The sequence below is a fragment of the Conger conger genome, chromosome 17 (genome assembly GCF_963514075.1).
Source record: "Conger conger chromosome 17, fConCon1.1, whole genome shotgun sequence".
In the NCBI taxonomy this organism is placed as follows: domain Eukaryota; kingdom Metazoa; phylum Chordata; class Actinopteri; order Anguilliformes; family Congridae; genus Conger; species Conger conger.
This window is the reverse complement of record NC_083776.1, coordinates 17,368,029-17,387,498: the sequence shown is the minus strand read 5'-3', so window position 1 is coordinate 17,387,498 and position 19,470 is coordinate 17,368,029. Positions and strand designations below refer to the sequence as shown.

The 19,470-nt window shown below is 44.7% G+C and overlaps 1 protein-coding gene across 4 annotated transcripts in view; it reads left to right on the top strand.

Moving 5' to 3' along the window:
* LOC133116231 (striated muscle preferentially expressed protein kinase-like) overlaps positions 1–19,470 on the top strand; it is an 84,733-nt gene that overhangs the window by 52,809 nt on the left and 12,454 nt on the right. For all 4 annotated transcript variants that reach the window (XM_061225600.1, XM_061225599.1, XM_061225602.1 and 1 more), the window contains 18 exons: positions 141–245; positions 750–956; positions 1,493–1,616; positions 3,132–3,304; positions 3,507–3,619; positions 4,368–4,536; positions 5,303–5,402; positions 10,100–10,300; positions 11,120–11,177; positions 11,369–11,446; positions 11,876–12,048; positions 12,172–12,198; positions 13,135–13,287; positions 13,432–13,474; positions 14,215–14,283; positions 14,381–17,096; positions 17,382–17,498; positions 19,123–19,290. In XM_061225600.1, coding sequence (XP_061081584.1) covers positions 141–245; positions 750–956; positions 1,493–1,616; positions 3,132–3,304; positions 3,507–3,619; positions 4,368–4,536; positions 5,303–5,402; positions 10,100–10,300; positions 11,120–11,177; positions 11,369–11,446; positions 11,876–12,048; positions 12,172–12,198; positions 13,135–13,287; positions 13,432–13,474; positions 14,215–14,283; positions 14,381–17,096; positions 17,382–17,498; positions 19,123–19,290 — 4,794 coding nt within the window. The remainder of the gene's footprint in view (positions 1–140; positions 246–749; positions 957–1,492; positions 1,617–3,131; positions 3,305–3,506; positions 3,620–4,367; positions 4,537–5,302; positions 5,403–10,099; positions 10,301–11,119; positions 11,178–11,368; positions 11,447–11,875; positions 12,049–12,171; positions 12,199–13,134; positions 13,288–13,431; positions 13,475–14,214; positions 14,284–14,380; positions 17,097–17,381; positions 17,499–19,122; positions 19,291–19,470) is intronic.

Below are 19,470 nucleotides of genomic sequence, written 5' to 3'. Positions count from 1 at the left end.
CGCACATGTATGTGTGTGTGCAGATGTGGATGCATGTATGTGTGTGCATACGTCCTTCGTACAGGTGTTGGTGTGTGATGTGTATGCGTATATGCGTGCGTGTAGTATTGACTGCTCAGTGTAGAATGTCCTCTCTGTAGATGTGCTCCCTGACCCTCCGGATGGAGCCCCGGTTATAGAGGGGATCACAGGGAAGACCGTGTCCCTCAGCTGGAGGAAACCCCGGAGGCTTGACCCATCTTTAGGTAACCTCCCCTGGTTCATCCCCACACTTCTACAGATCCCCTCACCCCTCTGTACTGCATACTCTACATCCCTGCATGTGGACTTTCCACTTGACCTGGTAGCTAATACCTCAGCTGTTACCAATTCAACCTATAGGCCAGTGTAGGATGGGCATCCGCCCTGTAGCCAGGTGGAATGCCAGATGGTTTAGGGCTTGTATTTTCCCTTTTGTTACTCTGTGAAGGAACTTTCTGTGAAAAGCACCATACAAATAAAATTGAATTGACTTTAATTTAATTCTGACTGGCAAAAATGAGCAGTCAGACAGGCTTGTAGAACAGAGTATTTTATTGGGTTGCTGTTATTTATTTATTTGGACATGTGTTTAACTGAAAATGTATTTGTGTGTTTATGCGTAATCGTTGGATTGTTGGCAGGTTTTAGACTCATCTTGGCGAGGAGATTCACTGTGACCGTACTCACAAACGGGTCTCAGTGTTGACAGGCTGGCTTTGTGATTACAGACGCCAGCTCTCTCATGTACGCCATCCAGCAGCAGGCGCTGGGGTCCATCCAGTGGACCGTCATCGTCTCCGGCCTGAGACAAACCTCCTACACGGTCAGCTCTCTCTCCAAAGGGGCTCGCTACTCCTTCAGAGTCCTGTCCGTCATCAACAAGACCCTGAGCAAGCCCTCCCCATCCACAGAGCCTGTACAACTTCTGGACCGGGGTAAGGAGGAGTGTTCATACAATTATAAGAACTGCTATCATATCAGTTCATATATTTCCAACATATTCACTTATGTGACGTATTTCTACATTTAAAATGCATTTTATTACAGTTCCTTTATGAAAAAATCTATTCCATAAATTAACTGTTGTATCATTAAAAGCACATGTAACATAGATAACATATACTGTGATAAACCTGTTATGTAACCATACACAATAGAACAATGTAGTGCATTTTGCATACGTTTACAATTCTTTCCACACACAATTCTGTCCTTTCACAGTTCTTGTACTCTGAGGTACAAATTCTTCAATAATTTTATTTGATTAAAGTATAAATATGCATTAATGTATTTCTCATATACCTATTCCTAATGTAATTATAAATGAGTCATACAGTGAAATAAGTGCAGAATATTTCTTATAGTTAGGAAGAGGGTAATAGTGTGTGTCATGTGTAAACCAGAACAGAGCGCTGGTTAACCACAGGGCCGGTTACGGTTCTGGTTCTGGTTCTGGTTCTGTTCCCCACAGGCCCGTACCTTCGAGAGGCCCCAGTCATCACGGATAAACCCGACGTGGTGTACATGGTGGAGAACCAGTCTGTCAGCATCACTGTCACACTCAACCACGTCCAGGCAGCCGTCACCTGGAAGAAGTGAGTCATTATTCGTGAATTAATTCTGAATTAATGGGCAGTTAATGGATTGATTACTGGATGTCACTGATTGGTGAGAGATTCCGCTCACCTGCTGTTCCAAGGCTGTATCAGTCTCTGATTGGAGGAGAATGAAAAATAGCTGTGCTCCCGACACTTGCAGGCACACACAAAATTCAGTATCAATGGCTTCACACGGAAAAGGAAAAAACAGTGAATACAGATATGAATACAGAATGAGTAACTTATTGACTACAACACTAAATGATTGACTATAAGACGCTTATGTTAAAGAAGTGCTGTTCAATAGATGACTAGGATGATGAATGGCCAAAGGTAGCCTCATGGCATGGCCTGGTGGTAGAGTATTAGACTGGCAGCTGTAGAGTTGCTGGTTCGAACCCCCGATCGGCATATGGGGCTGATGACCTGCATCTGGAGGTGAATTTGGGTCCCTGAATAAAAATTAAAAAAAAACTCTGCTGTTAGGCTCTTGAGCAAGGCCATTAACCGAAAATCTACTCTAGGGGCTTTACCCCTGTTCTCTCTCTGCCCACTTGCAACTGTTCTCCCTGGCATTTCTCCCAGGACATCCTTGCAAAAGACTTTCTCAATGGATCTCCCCAGGTTAAATAAAGGATAAAAAATGATTCAAACTTAATTGCTTCCTATAGGACCACTGTTAAAAATAATGAAATTGAATAGTAGTAATATGTCTGAATACTGATCAGTAGTAACCTGTTACCCTGCCAGCCTGAAGGTTGCAGTATGCTGTTGCTACCCAATGCATAATTGATCACATAATGCTTTTGATTACAGAAATAAAAACTCGACCCACCTTGTTCCGCAGGGCCGTTGGTTGTTGGGGTGTACATAATAAACCAACTAATGACTGTTGTCTTGCAATCTGTGACTCATTTGGCATTAACGCTTCTAGTAAAAATGTCAACATGTGAAGCATTGTTGTTTGGTTATATATCTTCAGTCATAGGAGTATAGATTTCCAGAGGTGCTAATAGTGATAACAATAATAATAATAATAATAATGATAGTAATAATAATAATTATAATAATAATACATTTCATTGATATATCCATGCTTTACATGGGCTGTTTATTTGGATAATCAGATTGAACAGTGATGACATCATTGATGATGATGAGTTGGCGGTAGTGATGTCATCATTGATGATGAGTTGGCGGTAGCGATGACATCACTGATGTTGAGTTGATGGTAGTGATGACATCACTGATGATGTTGAGTTGACAGTAGTGATAGCATCATTGATGACGAGTTGCCGGTAGTGATGACATCACTGATGATGTTGAGTTGGTGGAAATGATGACATCATTGATGGTGATAATGATAAGTTGACAGTAGTGATGAGATCACTGATGATGTTGAGTTGGCAGTAGTGATGGCATCATTGATGATGATGAGTTTGCGGTAGTGATCACATCACTGATATTGTTGAATTGGTGGTAGTGATGACATCATGGCTGTCTGGCCCCCAGGCAGGGCGTGGCTCTGGAGCACAGGCCGGGCGTGTGTGAGATGAGCATGCCAGACGATGACCAGCACACACTGAAGATGGTGAGGATGAGGAGCTCAGACGTGGGCCAGATCATCTGCATGGCCAGCAACGCGCTGGGCAGCGACTCCTGTATACTCACACTGGAGATGGCCGGTAAACACAACACGCTATATCTGTGTCTCTCCCTTTCTCTATCTCTCTCTCACTCTCTGTCACTCTAACTCATTGCTCTCTAGTACCTGACACTTGGTCTGATATAAGATAATGTGTGTGAGTGGGCCTGGTGGACCTGGTGTGTATGTGTTGTACAATATTGTTACTGTGCTGACCTCCCCTGTTCCTGCTGACCTCGCAGTGCCCCCCACGTTTGAGTCCATCATGGAGGACCTGGATGTGCAGGTGGGAGAGACTCCTCGCTTCGTAGTGGTCGTCGAGGGAAAACCCGTCCCAGACATCATGTGGTACAAGGTAGAGATCCTTAGTTAAAGACATCATGTGGCTGTTTCTCTGTGACACGCATACGGTTTCTCTCTGTGACACACATACAATTTCTCTCTGAGACACACAGACGGTCTCTCTCTGACACACAGACGGTTTCTCTTTGTGACGCACGTGTGGTTTCTCTCTGTGAAACACAGGTGGTTTCTCTCTGTGACATGCAGGCAGTTTCGCTCTGCAATCTTCAGGAGGCCCCAGTCAAAATCTCTCCCACTCTCTTTACACCCACAGTTTCCCCAGAGGCCTCCTGCTTGCTATTGTTAAATATTGGCTCCTTCTGTGTGGACATATCTCTCACTTTGTTTTTTACTTTCACCCAGAAGATTTGTGTAGTTCTCCATCACGAGCTGCTTCAAACTCACCTAGTCTCTGGATTTATCTCTCGATGCGTCCTTGCTTTCTACTGTAATGTTCATAGCCCTCCCTCCCGCTGTTTATAGCGTAAGAACATAACTGCATGAAATATTGAACAGTGCTTTGGTTAAAATGTCTTCTTTGAGCAGTCGTTGTGCTGTTCCTTTCACTTCTAGACATGGAGCATAGATATGTTATTTAGCTCATACAGGATGATAGTTGCATTTTAAAGGTACAATTGGTAATAACAATAAGCCATTTTGGCCAGGACTCCCTTGTAAAAGAGATGTAAATCTCAATGGGACTATTTCCTGGTAAAATAAATCAGATTCCAACGATTGATTGATTGATTGGTTGGTTCCAGAACGATACGCTGTTGTCGGAGAGCAGCCACTTCTCCTTTGTGTACGATGACAGCGAATGCTCCCTGGTGGTGCTCAACATCCAGGAGGAGGACTCTGGAGTGTACACCTGCACGGCCAAAAACCAGGCTGGGGTCGTGTCCTGCAAGGCAGAGCTCACCGTACATACAGGTAAGAGCCTCATCTGAACCACCTGCACACAGGTAAGAACTAGATGCAGCTTTTAGATGCAAGTGCCTACCATTTGTCAGCCTAATCCCAATTTTTTCTTCATGTCATTGTCTTTCAGTACCGAAGATCAGATATTTGACCTTGGATCCTTTACAAGGAGGGAATGTTTAATGCATTTGATTTGTAATGCAAATCTAGTGCTGGCTCTTTATTCAGCATGCAATAAATCTTAAACTGCTGTCTTACAGCACATAAAACTATTAATGTGATTAAGTTAGATTTTTTGTGGGCCCTTTTAAATGTGGAAATAAGAGTTAGGTCATTATTATTACTGTATTACTGTAATGGCAAATACTAAATCACATTTATAGTCATAACAGGGGTGGAGGAGACCACCATGGCTGTCTCATCTTTTTTGCCTTTTTACAGTACTGTGACAAAGGCAGCCAATCCCATAATGCCCTGTTAAGAGTATCAGTGAGGGTCAAACTGTGCAAAATATGACAATTATCACGCATATATGAAAATGTGCATCTAAATATCCATGTGGTTTCATTCTATAGTCTATTTTATTGATTATATTTTATACTTACATTGTTTTATTCAAAACAATTACCCATGTATGGGTTTTTATAGAGTACAGCCCTTTGTCTGCTTTTCTGAAAAAAGAACATTGAGGGATTGTGAATTGGAAGTAAAGTTTAGACTGTGTTTGTGTGAGCGACCCTGTAATCTCCTCTCTGACTGGAGCGTGTGTGTCCTGCAGCCCCACCGGAGACAGAGGAGGCTATGGAGGATGAGGAGAGCGTTCTGAGGAAGATGCGCAGGCTGACTGACTACTACGACATACACAAGGAGATCGGGAGGTGAGCCGCCAGTGAACCACGGTCCCAGGAGATAAGTGCCCCCCCATGAGTCTCATGTCTGTGGAGGAGTTATTTATAGTGGACTCCATTTCCCATCATGCATCATTTCCTTCTACAAACCCAGGGAAAAAGCCTCATTAGATGCTTCACTTGTCATGATGATGTAGAAGTAGCACAGGCTAGCAGTTTTGACTGATGACGCTGATGGGAATTTTTCACTCGCTGGGCCAGTAGAGGCAGGCCGCTCGTGTGACATAATTAAGATCCGGAGGGAATTTTCTCTGTGTCTTTAATGCTGACAGGCCCTTCTTTTTATGAAGGCCGTCATAATGACTCTCATAGGAGCAAAGCTGGGCTTCATGTTGACAAACACCAATCAAAGACACTAAAGGCAATCAAAAGCCTAGAATCAAGACTAGATACTGAAAGCTGCACTAAGAAAACGATTGAATACACTATTCAGAAGCAGCTGAGAAGCCAACCGTCCAATTACTATGTATAGAAAACACGATTCCTACATGCTTTACATGATATGGATGTAAATACCCTCAAATTAAAGGGGACATTCTTTATTATAACCTCACATTCACTGTTTCATTTAAATTAAAATATGCTGGAATACAGAGCCAAAAGAATATACATTGTACCAACTATCCAAATACATATGGCCTCCACTGTAACTCTGGAGACTGAGATGGCCTTTGCTGTGTGGATTTTGAGTCATTGTCCTGGAAAATTTGACTGTAGGTATGAGGTGGTGCTTCTTGTGTGCATTTGTCTTTTGCAACATGTCAATTCAATGTCAGTTCAATTTTGGTCACATCTGACCATAGCACTTCTAGTCATAATTCCACTGAGGTTTGGTAATCTCACCAGCAGACACTTGGTTCTGTTTATTTTGATCAGTAAGGGCTCTTTGTGCAACCCTTCCAAATAATTGGTTGGTATGGAGGCGGAGTTGGTACCAGGAAATTCTGGCAGGAACTTTCTGCTAGGAAGCTGAGACTTGGGTGTGGATGGATTTTCCAGCAGGACAGTGACTGCAGACATACATTATAATCCACACAGAAATGGTTCAGTGAAAACAAATCTGTAATCTAACCATATCACAAATTATAAGAAAAGTCTTCCTGAAATTATTATCTGCATTGTCTACCATATGCAACCTTATTTCTTCATGAACGGCGCCAATAATTCTAGAGCCCACTGTACATTCAAATACTTGTTTACTAATGTTGCGATTATTCACTCTCTGATTTTTATGATACCTGATATTGCCTCTCTGATAATTTCTTGACAGACAGCCCAAAGACCCTGCATGAGAACAAACAATTGATTTATTGTATTGTGCCATTTAATCAGCAGAGGCACAAGGAATATACAATATTCAATCTTGAGGGCAATGTAAGATATATATGCATCAGCTCTGGGCTGCTCAGGCCTTGTCCACAGAATCAGATGCTGGGGAAACTGTATTAGCGTGAGAAAGGAACGGTGCTGTTTGTGTGAACTGAGCCGCATTGAGTGTGAAGCCACCCTGTTTCCCCATTATCTCAGGCTCTGCTGGGCGCTCTAAGATTCAGCCTGCGTCTGCATTTCTAACGCTGGGCCCTGATCCCAGATCTCCCTTCACTTCGGTGACTGTGCTGCGTCTGTGCGTTTCTAATGCTGGGCCCTGATCCCAGATCTCCCTTCACTCCAGTGACTGTGCTGCATCTGTGCGTTTATCACTGGACTGCTGTCTGTTCTGGGTCAGAGTGAAAAAGCCCTTCAGAAAAAATAAATTATATCATATAAATAAAACAGCGGCAACATTTTTTAAAACATTTTAGTAATTTGGCAGACACTTTTAATCCAAAGCGACTTACAAGTGCATAGGTTCTTCCACAAGTTAAAGCATCACATCCATAACTAGTAAAATACACAAAGTGTTGTTCTAAACATATAGTCATCATAAGTGCAATTTTTATTGGGGGGGGGGTTAGACAAGAGGGATAGGGATATCAGAAAGGGGGGCGGGGGAAATCAGGAGGTAGAACTAAGGTACAGTTTGAAAAAGTGTGTTTTTAGTCTGCATCGAAATAGGGGGAGGGATTCTGCTGTCCTGACAGTGGTAGGCAAGTCATTCCACCACTGAGGAAGCAGAATGGAAAACAGGCGTGAACGTGCAGCTCGACCACCAGGTGCTCTTAGTGAGTGAACCATAAGGCGACCAGAGCTGGCAGACCGGAGTGGTCTAGCTGGGGAGTAGGGAGTGATTAAGGATTGTATGTAAGGTGGGGCAGTCCCCTTAGCAGCCTGAAATGCCAACACTAGGGCCTTGAAACGGATGTGTGCGGCAATAGGAAGCCAGTGGAGGCCAATGAGGAGTGGGGTGACATGAACCGACCTGGGCTGACTGGTGATCAGACGGGCTGCAGCATTCTGGACCAGCTGGAGGGGCTTGATGGCACAAGCTGGGAGACCGGCTAGGAGGGAGTAGCAGTAATCCAGGTGGGAAATGACGAGTGCCTAGACTAGGAGCTGGGTGGCTTTCTCTGTTAGGCGGATACGGCGTATATTGTAGAGGAAGAACCTGCAGGTTCTGGCAGTGGAGGATACTTGTGCCAGGGTGAGGCAGTTCAAGAGTCACCCCAAGATTCTTTGCCGTATGGGAGGAGGAAACTACAAAGTCCTCAACAGTCAGTGAGAGGTCGATTGTCGGACTTAGCAGGGATGTAGAGAAGCTCAGTTTTGGCAAGGTTAAGCTTCAGGTGGTGGGAAGTCATCCACACAGATATCAGCCAAGCAGGCAGAGATCTGTGTGGTGACCTGGGCATCGGAGGGAAGGAAATAAAGAGTTGGGTGTCATCGGCGTAAGAGTGGTAAGAAAAGCCATGGGAAGATATAACAGAACCAAGAAACATGGTGTATAGCGAGAAGAGGAGAGGACCAAGAACTGAGCCCTGCGGGACTCCAGTTTGTAGGGGGTAAGGGTCAGAGACTGAGCCCCTCAAAATGCAACAACAGTGCATTTTTTTTTTCTAAAAAGCCTGAATGAAATTGATGTTTAATTTGACAAACATACCAGCGCCAAAACTTGACATCTAAGGTTTTCTTTCATTACAAAAAATAGAAGACATACAGTAGCTTATTATATTATAGCTTAGTTATTCTGCAGAAAATTATGAAATATCGGCACAGTGGGTTATGACTGCTCACATAACATATACAGCACAAATGCTGAATTACTTATCTCTCTATTCCCTCTGTTTCATCCTGTTAAATCTATTTTTTGGATACTCCTCCAGTTATTTTGAATCATTTTAGGCGGTTATGTGGGCCCTGTATTATGTAACTGCTAAAATTGCAGCCGGAAAGGCCTCCTGGCTGGCATTCAGTCAACAACAAGAACAACAACAACCCTTAAAGAGACAGTTCAGTTTCTACAGCTTTTAATATTGAAATATTCATATATTTTTAGTGTTTTAGATTACCACAGACTGCTTTTGTACGAGATGAAGGATATTTTAGATACGAGCAGAAGTTTTTGACGATCTGGCAGCATTGCGATTGCAGCTATCGGGGCAGAGGTTTGAGGCCTAAAGCAGGAACATTCACATCAGATAACAGACATAAGGTTTCAGATGTGTACATTACCCCATTATTCTTGAAAAAATTAAGATAATCTTATTTTCAGTTACAAATATTTCCTATAGTTTCAGACCACTGCACTTAAGGAAAAGAAGCACAATATTAAACTATGCTTAGAATTATGAATAAATGGTATAAAATACTCAACTCATAAGTTTAGCCTCTGGACATATGACATCACTATACAAGTATATTTGTGTTTATTTTGACCAAATACAACAATTAAATAGTATTCCAAGTTCAGTAATATAAAACTAATTTGCCAAACTGAGTTTATAAAGAAAAAGGTGTAGCACTTATATTTCCATCAAGGTCAAAGAAATGTCATTGGATACAGGCCATTGACTGCTGTGATTTGAATGCTGCGGGTGAGTTGTACTACAGACGGGAGGCCTGGTGTTAACCTTAGCACAAAGGAATAACATTAATATTGCCCACCATTACTCACAAAGAACAGGCCATTTCCTCTGCAGGGCAGAAACAAATTGTACAAATGTTGTTCATGTGAGCTGAATTTAAAATCTTTTTTGGCATAATACAAGTGTCTTGGATGAGAAACATTTTACAGTAAAAATAATATTTATTTCATTTTATTCAATGTCCTTCCTAGTGTTGCTTTCGGCATAGTATAATATCTTGAGATTAAGACCAGAGGCTCATGTTCACTTCAGGGAACAAAAATTGACTTCTGGATCTTGGAGGTGCTATATATATTTTTTCATATAGTTTTCTTTGATAATAAACCATTCCTTGGTAGCTAGTTAACCAGTTCAGTCAGAGGTAGTTGAAACAAATCAAGGCAGACTTGAAGTAGAATAAATGAATAGATTTTTTTTTACATTTTGTTTTGTGAGGTTCATCCACCTATTTGTACTTATTTTGTTCCAGAATTCTCCACACTTGTTTACACCCCCGCCCTTTGAACTGAGCTGATCTGGACCTATCTGCAGTTAAACAGCCGAATAAAGACATTGCTTTGCTTTTGTGCTGTGCTTATTTAATGTTCATATTTAATGTGAAGTGAAATGATGGGCCTTTTGAACGGAGCGCTGCTTTTGTTCCAGAGGCGCATTCTCCTACGTGAAGCGCGTGACGGAGAAAGCGGGGAAGGCAGAGTTTGCGGCGAAGTTCATGAGCGCTCGCGCCAAGAAGAAGACCTCTGCCCTGCGCGAGATGTCTCTGCTCTCCCGGCTGGACCACCAGCGCATCGTCTACTTCCACGACGCCTTCGAGAAGAAGAACGCCGTCATCGTCATCACTGAGCTGTATCCTTTCTGACCTCGCACCCATCCATGCTCAGCAAAACCATTGCCACCCTGCTATATAATGCTGCTATGCCAGCTTGACCATTTTGACAATTGAGCTGGTCTAGCTGGGTATGAGCTGGTCAGCCAGCTAGTGCTGGAAGCTTATCAGAGCTGGTAGCTAGTCAACCAGCCACCAGCTGTTTCAAAACCTAGCTTGAGCTGGGGCAGTGAGCTTTCAGTAGGGCAGTGAGGTAACAGTTTTACTAATTTCAAGATGTGCCAGTGGGGTAAGACAAATTCACCTTTCACCTTTTTTCTACCTGAGAAGATTTTAAGTCTCACCACAAGAATAAAACACTTCTTAAGAGCAGTGAGAGAGAGAACAGGGTGTCAGGGCTAATGTGTCCATCGCTCAGTGTCGCTCAGTGCTGCTCCTTGGTATCTAGAGCAGGGTCACTGCTCTGTGAGCCAGCTGGGGCCTCTGGGAATGAATCATATTTTTCCAGATTAGATTCACACGTCTCTCAGAAGGCACCAGCTGCTGCCATTATCAAATACCTGCTTCACACCTGGATGGTGAGCCAGCCCAAAACTGCATCCTCCCCCCCCCCCCCAGCCCCCCCAGCGGGCGGGGAGCCAGCCCAAAAAAAAACTCCGGTGGGAGCCTCTTTGTTCCTGCTTGTCAGAATCACTTAGAGAATGTTTCCTCCGCTGGGCCACAGTGGGCCTGTGTGGTGCTCCTGAAGGTTAAACTTCAGACTAGCTCACTCTCAGCACCGTGCTCACTGGATTCAAGTTGGAACCATTTTTTTTTTGTCCTTGACTGCTGATGCGAAGATGTCACGAAGAGTTCCTGGAAAAACTGACGAAGAAGTCGAGCGTGATGGAGTCTGAGGTGAGTGTGTCTCAGGGGTTTCCCTGAGAGGGTGGCGTGTGAGAGAAGGTTTAATGTTGCACTCTGCAGTGGGACTTGCACATTAACTAGCAGGGCCCTGGAGAACTATGCACGGTCCTTTTACAGGTACTGCCTGGGGGTGGCACTATAGTACAAATGTTAGTATTAATGTATTGTGTTTATTCCTGCAGATACGGTCCATTGTGAGGCAGCTGCTGGAGGGAGTGGGATACCTCCACCAGAACAACATTATGCACCTGGACATAAAGGTAAATATCAAGATCTGACGCAGGCAGCAGCATTTCAGTGTCATCGTTATGTTGCTTTGTAGCATAGCTGAGGGTGATTTTCTGTCCCATCGTTGCGTTTATTTGTGTCATAGCTGAGGGTGATTTTCAGTCACATCGTTATGTTTCTTTGTGGCATAGCTGAGGGTGATTATCAGTGTCATCGTTGCATTGCTTTGTGGCATAGCTGAGGGTGATTTTCAGTGTCATTATTATGTTGCTTTGTGGCATAGCTGAGGGTGAATTTCAGTGTCATTGTTATATTGCTTTGTGGCATAGCTGAGGGTGATTTTCGGTCCCATCGTTGCGTTGATTTGTGGCATAGCTGAGGGTGATTTTCTGTGTCATTGTTAAGTTGCTTTGTGGCATAGCTGAGGGCGCTTGATCGACTGTCCCTGCCTTCCCTTTCAGCCGGAAAATATCCTCATGGCAGATTCCGGCGGGGAACAGATCCGGATCTGTGATTTCGGGAACGCTATGGAGCTCACGCCCGACGAGGCTCAGTACTGCAAATACGGCACTCCTGAATTTGTTGCCCCAGAAATTGTTAACCAAACACCCGTCTCCAAGGCAACAGACATCTGGTACATGACAGCTCCTAGTGAAAAAAATGTATCATAATAATAATCTGTGGTACAGCACATCATGTATATGTTATATTTTTATGTGTATTTACTCATATTTTACTATTTACAATTTGTTCACAGGCCTATCGGAGTCATGACTTATCTTTGGTAAGTTTGTCTTTCAGTTACACAGTGGGTTACTCTTGAGTATGGAATCTGGAAGGGCAGATTTTCACGAATCTGGAAGGGCAGATTTTCACAGTACTGACAAAGTGCTCATTGCACTAAAAGCCTCTAGGGGCAGATTTGTCTATTGATCTTAGCCTAAATCTGCCACCCACTGTCTGTTGTGGCCCATTTGAGACGAGTACTATTCACTGTTTTTATATGTTTAAATCAATGTCCTAAGAATGATTGGTCTCACAACATTATGTTTCCTAAGCTCTTCTCCCAACTAGCATGGAAAGGTGTTCAGCCCAATTTTTTATCAGAAAATAATGGTCAGAAATGGCCTCCTTGTGAAGCATAGGTGATTTTGATATGAAACATTATGTTGGGCCGTTGCATTGGGCTCTAACACCTCAAATTCATAGCCACGGTGTCTGCTGGTTTTCTGTGTTAATGCACTGAAGTGCATAATTTAAGTCATTGATTGCTAAACTGCATTCCTTCAGCATTCGAGTGTGAAAGTCCTACTCAAGCTAGATTGTGAAGGAAGTGGCTAACAGTCAATGACATTGCAGTATGTGCAAATAATCATGCATAAACTGATCTCGTCAGCATGAAACTGCGTATATAATTATCAGACACTATAACATTGATGATTCATGGGATTTTGCTACACTCTCAGAAAACGCTCAGTTGGTTTGTCTCTATAGAGGAACCCTTTTCAGTTCTTTCTGGAACCCTCTATCATAGGTGTGCAATGTGAAAGCTTCCAGACAAAGACCCATTTTTGTCTGAGAGTGTACATGGACATGGTTGAAATGCAGTGGAGTGTTGAGCTGACAGCCCGGACCCTGTAATCACTGCTTGCTGCTGTGCTATTATGTTCAGAGCAAAACTGGGCTGTCAGAACTGATAAAAGTCTGGTCCATTTTTCAGTCTCACTGGGGTCTCTCCCTTCGCCGGGGAGAACGACCGCAGCACTGTGCTCAACATCAGAAACTACAACGTTGCGTTTGAGGAGAGCATGTTCGCGGACCTGTGCAGGGAAGCTAAAGGATTTGTCATCAAACTGCTGGTGGCGGAGAGACTGTGAGTGTCCCCCCACGCTGTTCTCAGGGCCCTTCAGCTCTTATGACTCTCTGTTTGTTCATACAACAGGCCACATTATCATTTCTTATTTTCCCTATGCTTCCGAATGGTATCTCATCTCAATAAAAAAAAAATGTTTTTCAGGAGACCTGATGCTAACGAATGTCTCCGGCACCCATGGTTTAAGGTGGGCGAAACCAATGACGACATTAGAAAAGACAGTATAATCTCCACTGCATCATTATGTCAACAGACTTTAACGCAAAAACATACTGTAAGCGTTCATAGAACAGGGAAATATTAATTATCTGTATATTGTCAGAGATTATGTTAGTATCAGTGCATTAGACAAATGTTTGTATGTCTGAACATATTTTGTTAAAAAAATCAGTGTGGAAAGCAACATTGTTGTTTTAATGAAATTATACAGAATTTGTTTTGAGCTATGTAATCCTGTGCTAATATAAAATGCTAAGAGGATTCCTGGTAACTCTGCCAAATTCCTCTATGGTGAATGTGCCATTTACATCAGTAATAGTGTATATGAAATGGAAGAAGACTGAGCAGGCTATTGTGCAACTAATTATAGGCAATCAGTTTTTACTCAATTTGACATTTGTAAATCTGTCAGCTATGATCACTTGGATTTCTGCAATTGCTTGAATATTGCTTGGGTGTGACAACGTAATAATTCATCAGGGAATTCTTTAAGTTTGAATTTAGTGGCCATTTGTTCACCCTTATTTATAATTATATGTGACCATATCTTCATAAATGACCATTCTCAGCACTTCAGTACTCTTCTAAAAGTGCATTTTAATGAATGGCTGTCGATGGAGTTTTGGTTACGATTTGGTCTTGCATGATTACATATAACCTTCATCATATGCAGATGAACATTGTTAAAATACTTTTTTTTTCTTACAGATGTTGACAAAGGGGAAGAGCATCAGCACAGAGAGCCTCAAACAGTTTTTATCCAGAAGAAAGTGGCAGGTAAGGAAGGTGTCACCGACTGGTATAACTTTAACATAAAAGCATAAATGTAATTGACCTCACAAATGCCTTTATTTTGCTCTTGCGTATATTGCAGCGCTCACTCATCAGTTACAAATCCAAAATGGTAATGAGGTCCATTCCCGAGCTGTTGGACGACTCCTCCAGCCATATCTCCATTGCCGTTCCAAGGCATCTCAAAGAGGGCTCCCCTCCAGTGTCCTCATCTTCCGACTCTGATGAAGACATCGATGAGCTGCCTTTCATCCCCATGCCACACATCATGGACTTCTCTGGGTCCCGAATGTCTCTGACTGAGATTCCAGGGGATGAGGAAGTGGAAGGCAGGCCCAACGGCACTGTCGAAGGAGTGGGCCAAAGTGCCCAGGGCGTGATGCTCATGGAGTGCGAGCCATCAGAGAAGGATGGTGGTGAGACGGTGGGGAGGGGGAGGGCCAGGAAAAGAGCCACACAGGAAGAGGAAGGGGGATCTTCAGACGAGGAAACCGCGGAGGCTGCCAAGAGACCAGATCAGCCGAAGAGACCCCTGCGCAAGAGTTCGAGCATGGATTCGGAAAAAGGCGAAGGAGTTCGCCGGAGGGGGGAGCTGCGGAGAGGGAGCTCCGCCGACAGTGCCCTGCTCCTCCACATCAAGCCAGAGGAAGGCGCCGGTGAGGAAACGACAGAGGATGGGAGAAAAGTCCTGAAAAAGGCCGTCTCCATGGAGCTTCCACGCCGGAGCCCAAGTCCTGGCACGGGAAAGATGAGCCAGGAGGACTACGCGCTGAAACTGGAGCTCATGAGGCAACGGCTGCTGAGAGGTGGATCTGTCGACAACAAGATGAGTGGCCTCCGGGGCCCTCTGCTGGAGACTCTGGGCATGGGCGAGGAGAAGCGATACTCTTCGCTGGATCGGTACGTGCGCCCGTCCCGGCTCGGTGTCATGCCTCTGACTCGGGCGGCCTCCAGTGACAGCCCAAGGGACGACACCCCAAAGACCAAGGTGCTCCGCAAGAGCGCCTCCTTCAGCCAGGGCGACGCTGAACCCATCCCCCTCCACAGGCGCTCCGGGGCACCCTTAGAGATCCCCTTGGCTCAGATAGAGGAGCGGAGACTGCAGGAAGCCCCATCCATGTCTGCTCTTACAGAGCAGCCCAAGCTGGACTCCCTCCCAACCACTCCAAAAGACCTCTCCAAACCACCCACCCCCGAACTAGATGAGCAGGAGGAGGTGATCAGCAGCAGAATGACAAGAGACTCCTCAGAGGAAAGGGAAAGAGATTTGGAAGAAGACCAGGCAGATGGTGTGTCAGGACAGGGTGATGCTACCGTTCTTCCGGAGAGAAATATGAGCATGTTAGAGGAAGAAAGAGAAGAAGAAGCAACCAAAGAATGTGAGAGTGTGTCTGAGATGACTCCCAGAACAGTGGAAGAAGAAGAGGAGGAAGGAAAAGTAAAGGATGGAAGTCAGGAGGAGAATTCTGCCATCAGGATGGAAGAGGAAGAAGAGAGGTTGCAGAGCTCTGTGATTGTGATGCCTGTGGCCCCTGCTACAAAGGCGCCACCGCCTGTTATCCCAACAATTATAACCCCCTCCCCACCTACCCGTGTTACTCTGCCCGATGGTAGGACCTCTGCATATGCCAGCATCATGCAGACTATCATGGTCCCATCTCTCCAGCCTGCTAATGCCCCTGCGCCTGCATCCACTGCACCCACAATCGCCGCTACCCCAATTCCCACCCCAACTCCATCTCAGCCAGAACCTTCCTCATGGACTGAACACCCTGCAGTCTTTTCAAGAGTGGCATCCACTGAACAGCCAGTGAAGGAACCCAGTCCCACCAAGACTTCCACCCAGCCATCCCTTCCAATGGAACCAGGCCCTGGGCAGGACATCAAAGACATCACCTCTGAGGAGGTATTTGAGTCCAGGTTCAAAAAGAGGGAATCATCCCTGACACGTAGCCTGAAGCTCCTGACTAGATCCAAAGGGGAGGAGAAGCCTTCAGTCGATGTTCCCACTGCTGGGGAAGAGATTTATCGCCCAGGGCCAACCGGTGCTCCTCTGCAGTTTGTCAAGCCGGAATTTTCCAGGAGGCTAGAGGAGAAGTCAAAGTCTGTCCAGGATCTCCGGGAAGCTTCGAAGGACAGCAGCTTCATGAAGAGGCTCTCCCTGCGCTTGAAGAGAGCTCCCTCTACCGAGAGGAAGGAGGAGCCACCTGCTCCTGAGCCTGGCACACCCCGACGCAGGCTGTCCTGGGGCATGGGCCGCACAAGGTCCCAGGACAAGAAGGAGGTGGAGATGGTGAGGATGGATGGGGTATCAGAGCCTCAGCAGGAGGAAGAAATCAGGGAGCCTAAGAAGACCTCAGAGTCGCCCGTCCTGGCCATGCGCAAGAAGATTGAGTCAACAGTGGCCGGGATCTCCATGCGCATCCGCAGCCATTCGATGGACCGGAAGGAGGACAAGAACCAGGAGGACAAGGACAAGCCAGAGAGCAAGAGGACACCCCTACTGTCAATCCTGCGTCGCACCAGCTCTGAGGGAGTGAATCTGAAGAAGATGGGCCTGACTTCACAGTCAAGCACCACCGCCTCCACAGAGTCCCTCGAGTCAATGTCCAGCATCCAGTCAGAGACCTCTACCAAAAGTACACCGGCAGCTGCAGACGAGCGCAGGTCGAGGTGGGATCGATGGGGCCTGACCAGGGGCCGGAGAGATAAGACAGTGTCACAGCCAGACATCCCTTCAGCAATCGCTCGAGAGAATGGTTCTCTGCGGGGTCGGCAATATTCTCGTCTAGCCTCAGGTACTATAACACCTCGGGAAAACTCTAGGACCAACAATATATTTTTTTTCTTAACTAGTGCTTTTACATGTGAGGCTTCCCCTCAGATAATACATCCTAGCCAGTTGGTCAGTGCTTGTGCACAGCTCTCCGTGCTCTACACCTCCACCTCATAACTATAGGAGGTTCCAGCACAATCTTACAGTTTATGAATATTCATCACCTTATTGTCCTCTGTTTGAGGTTGTACTCCGTGTTAGACATGGCCTCTTTCCTCAGTGATACCGGTTCTTTTCATTTCCTCAGACTTCCCTCCAGTTTTCCACATCAAGTTGAGGGACCATGTCCTTCTGGAGGGAGATCCTGTCACTCTCAGCTGCCTCCCGGCTGGCAGCCCCCCTCCACGCATTGCTTGGGTGAAAGGTCAGCACACCATGCCATGCCATGACATTTACAAAGGGGAGGAGAATAAGGGGTTGCCGGGTGACACATCCTGTTGGGCCATGTTCTTGTATCTTGAGCTGGCACAGCAGGGGAGTGGGATTTTGGGCCAATCAGTGACATTAATCGATCAACTAACTATCAAGTAGAAAATAAACCAGTAGTACTACTGCTCCCAAAGGTCAGATTTGCATAATCTTAACATTATATCAAGCACTTCGCCGTGTGAAGAAGTACACATCCTTTAGCTCTGTTAGAAATTAGGCTTGAAATAACCTCCGCAGGCAACCTTAAGGATAACTTTGAAAATATTGAATATGACTCCATGCCATGACCTGATGTTATTTAGTAAAGTACTGGGTTATCCTTTAAAGCATAGTAACTCCATAAAACGTAATTCCAGGTAATTGTACATTCATATGCAATGTACAATATACATTCAGTTTCTGATCATTAGATCTACAAAGTACAATATCAAAGTAATGACATTTATGAGGCATTGAACACAGGCAGTTAGTGGATGACTTCACCTTCATGGTGTGCATGTTGCATTTAATAATAAGCAATAACTCAATATTCAGAGGTGCTGATCTAGCTGATACTAAATATAGTATTGTTTATATTGCTAAACATCACCTCTGTGTCTACTTAACATTACTGTGCAATAAGAGATTGCATATTTCAAGTACATCTCTCAGCGAGACTGTCAGATATGTTTTTGTTTTTAAGAACAGTATTTTATACAGTGGGATTAATGAGTTAGCCAGAGAACTTATGTCAATACCGTGGAACGACGTGGGCTTTCTTGTTTCAAGAAATAAATCTGACATGATGTGGGACTTTACTGTGTTTCCATGGCAACACATCCAGGATCTTAAAGCTGCTCCCACAGTAAGCTTCGTTAGTCTGTCTTTTGGTTTAAATAAAGCAACATTCAACAAGGATCTGCTGTGAATATGAGCATAGCTATGAGGCATTAGACACAACGCAGAGTCCAATGTCTTTGTTGGTAGAAATAAAATGTATTTGGCTACCTTGTTTCCTAAATTTTCATCAAATAAAATATTGGGTATTCTATGCACGATTTTCTTAAGTCATTTATTATGCCACACAATCTGTGAAAATGATTCTTAGGAATACTTTTTGAGCAGGAACCATTTTTGACCATCTCACTCGTTGATCTCATTGCATCCAGTATGCTTATGAAGAGATTCCCCAATATTTATTTGAATTACCATTTGCTGTTGAACTTGTTGGAGCAGTGCTATCTTTGTGTTGCATGCGGTGCAAGATAGTCCATATTTTGATCAAAGCACACAACTGTGGTGGGTAACAGGTTGGTGCACAGGTTTATTCATTTTAACTACTCAGTGTAAGGTGGATGTGTATTACTATTCAGCAAGCAGTCCTCTAAAGTAATGTAGCTAGCTGAAACCACCAACTGATAATGCGTTGGGATTGGGAATGGCAGGCTGAGACTCCCAGAATCCTCTCTGTTTGTGTTTTCAGATGGGATGGCACACTGGAACTCCCAGAATGCTCTCTGTTTGCAGTCTCATATGGGAGGGTGTACTGACTCCCAGAATGCTCTCTGTTTGCCCCACAGATAAGAAGCCCCTGGAGATCGACCCCAGGATGAACATGATCTCCTGTCCAGACGGCCGGCAGCTGCTGATGATCATGAAGACCACCAAGAATGATGCCGGGCTGTACGAGTGTGTGGCCACCAATCCCCTGGCCACCGTCACCAGCTCCTGCATCATCTCTCTGGCCCGTGAGTGCACTCAGCGCGAAGGGGAACACTCGCAAACCTCACACCTGTTTAAACATCATCTTAACGCGCTTCATAAGCCCCACTCCACCTACAACTACATCCACAAACCCATTTCTTACAGACTGTCTCCCTCTGACTATACAGTAAAATGCCCAGTGATAATTCAACACTATCAGAGTA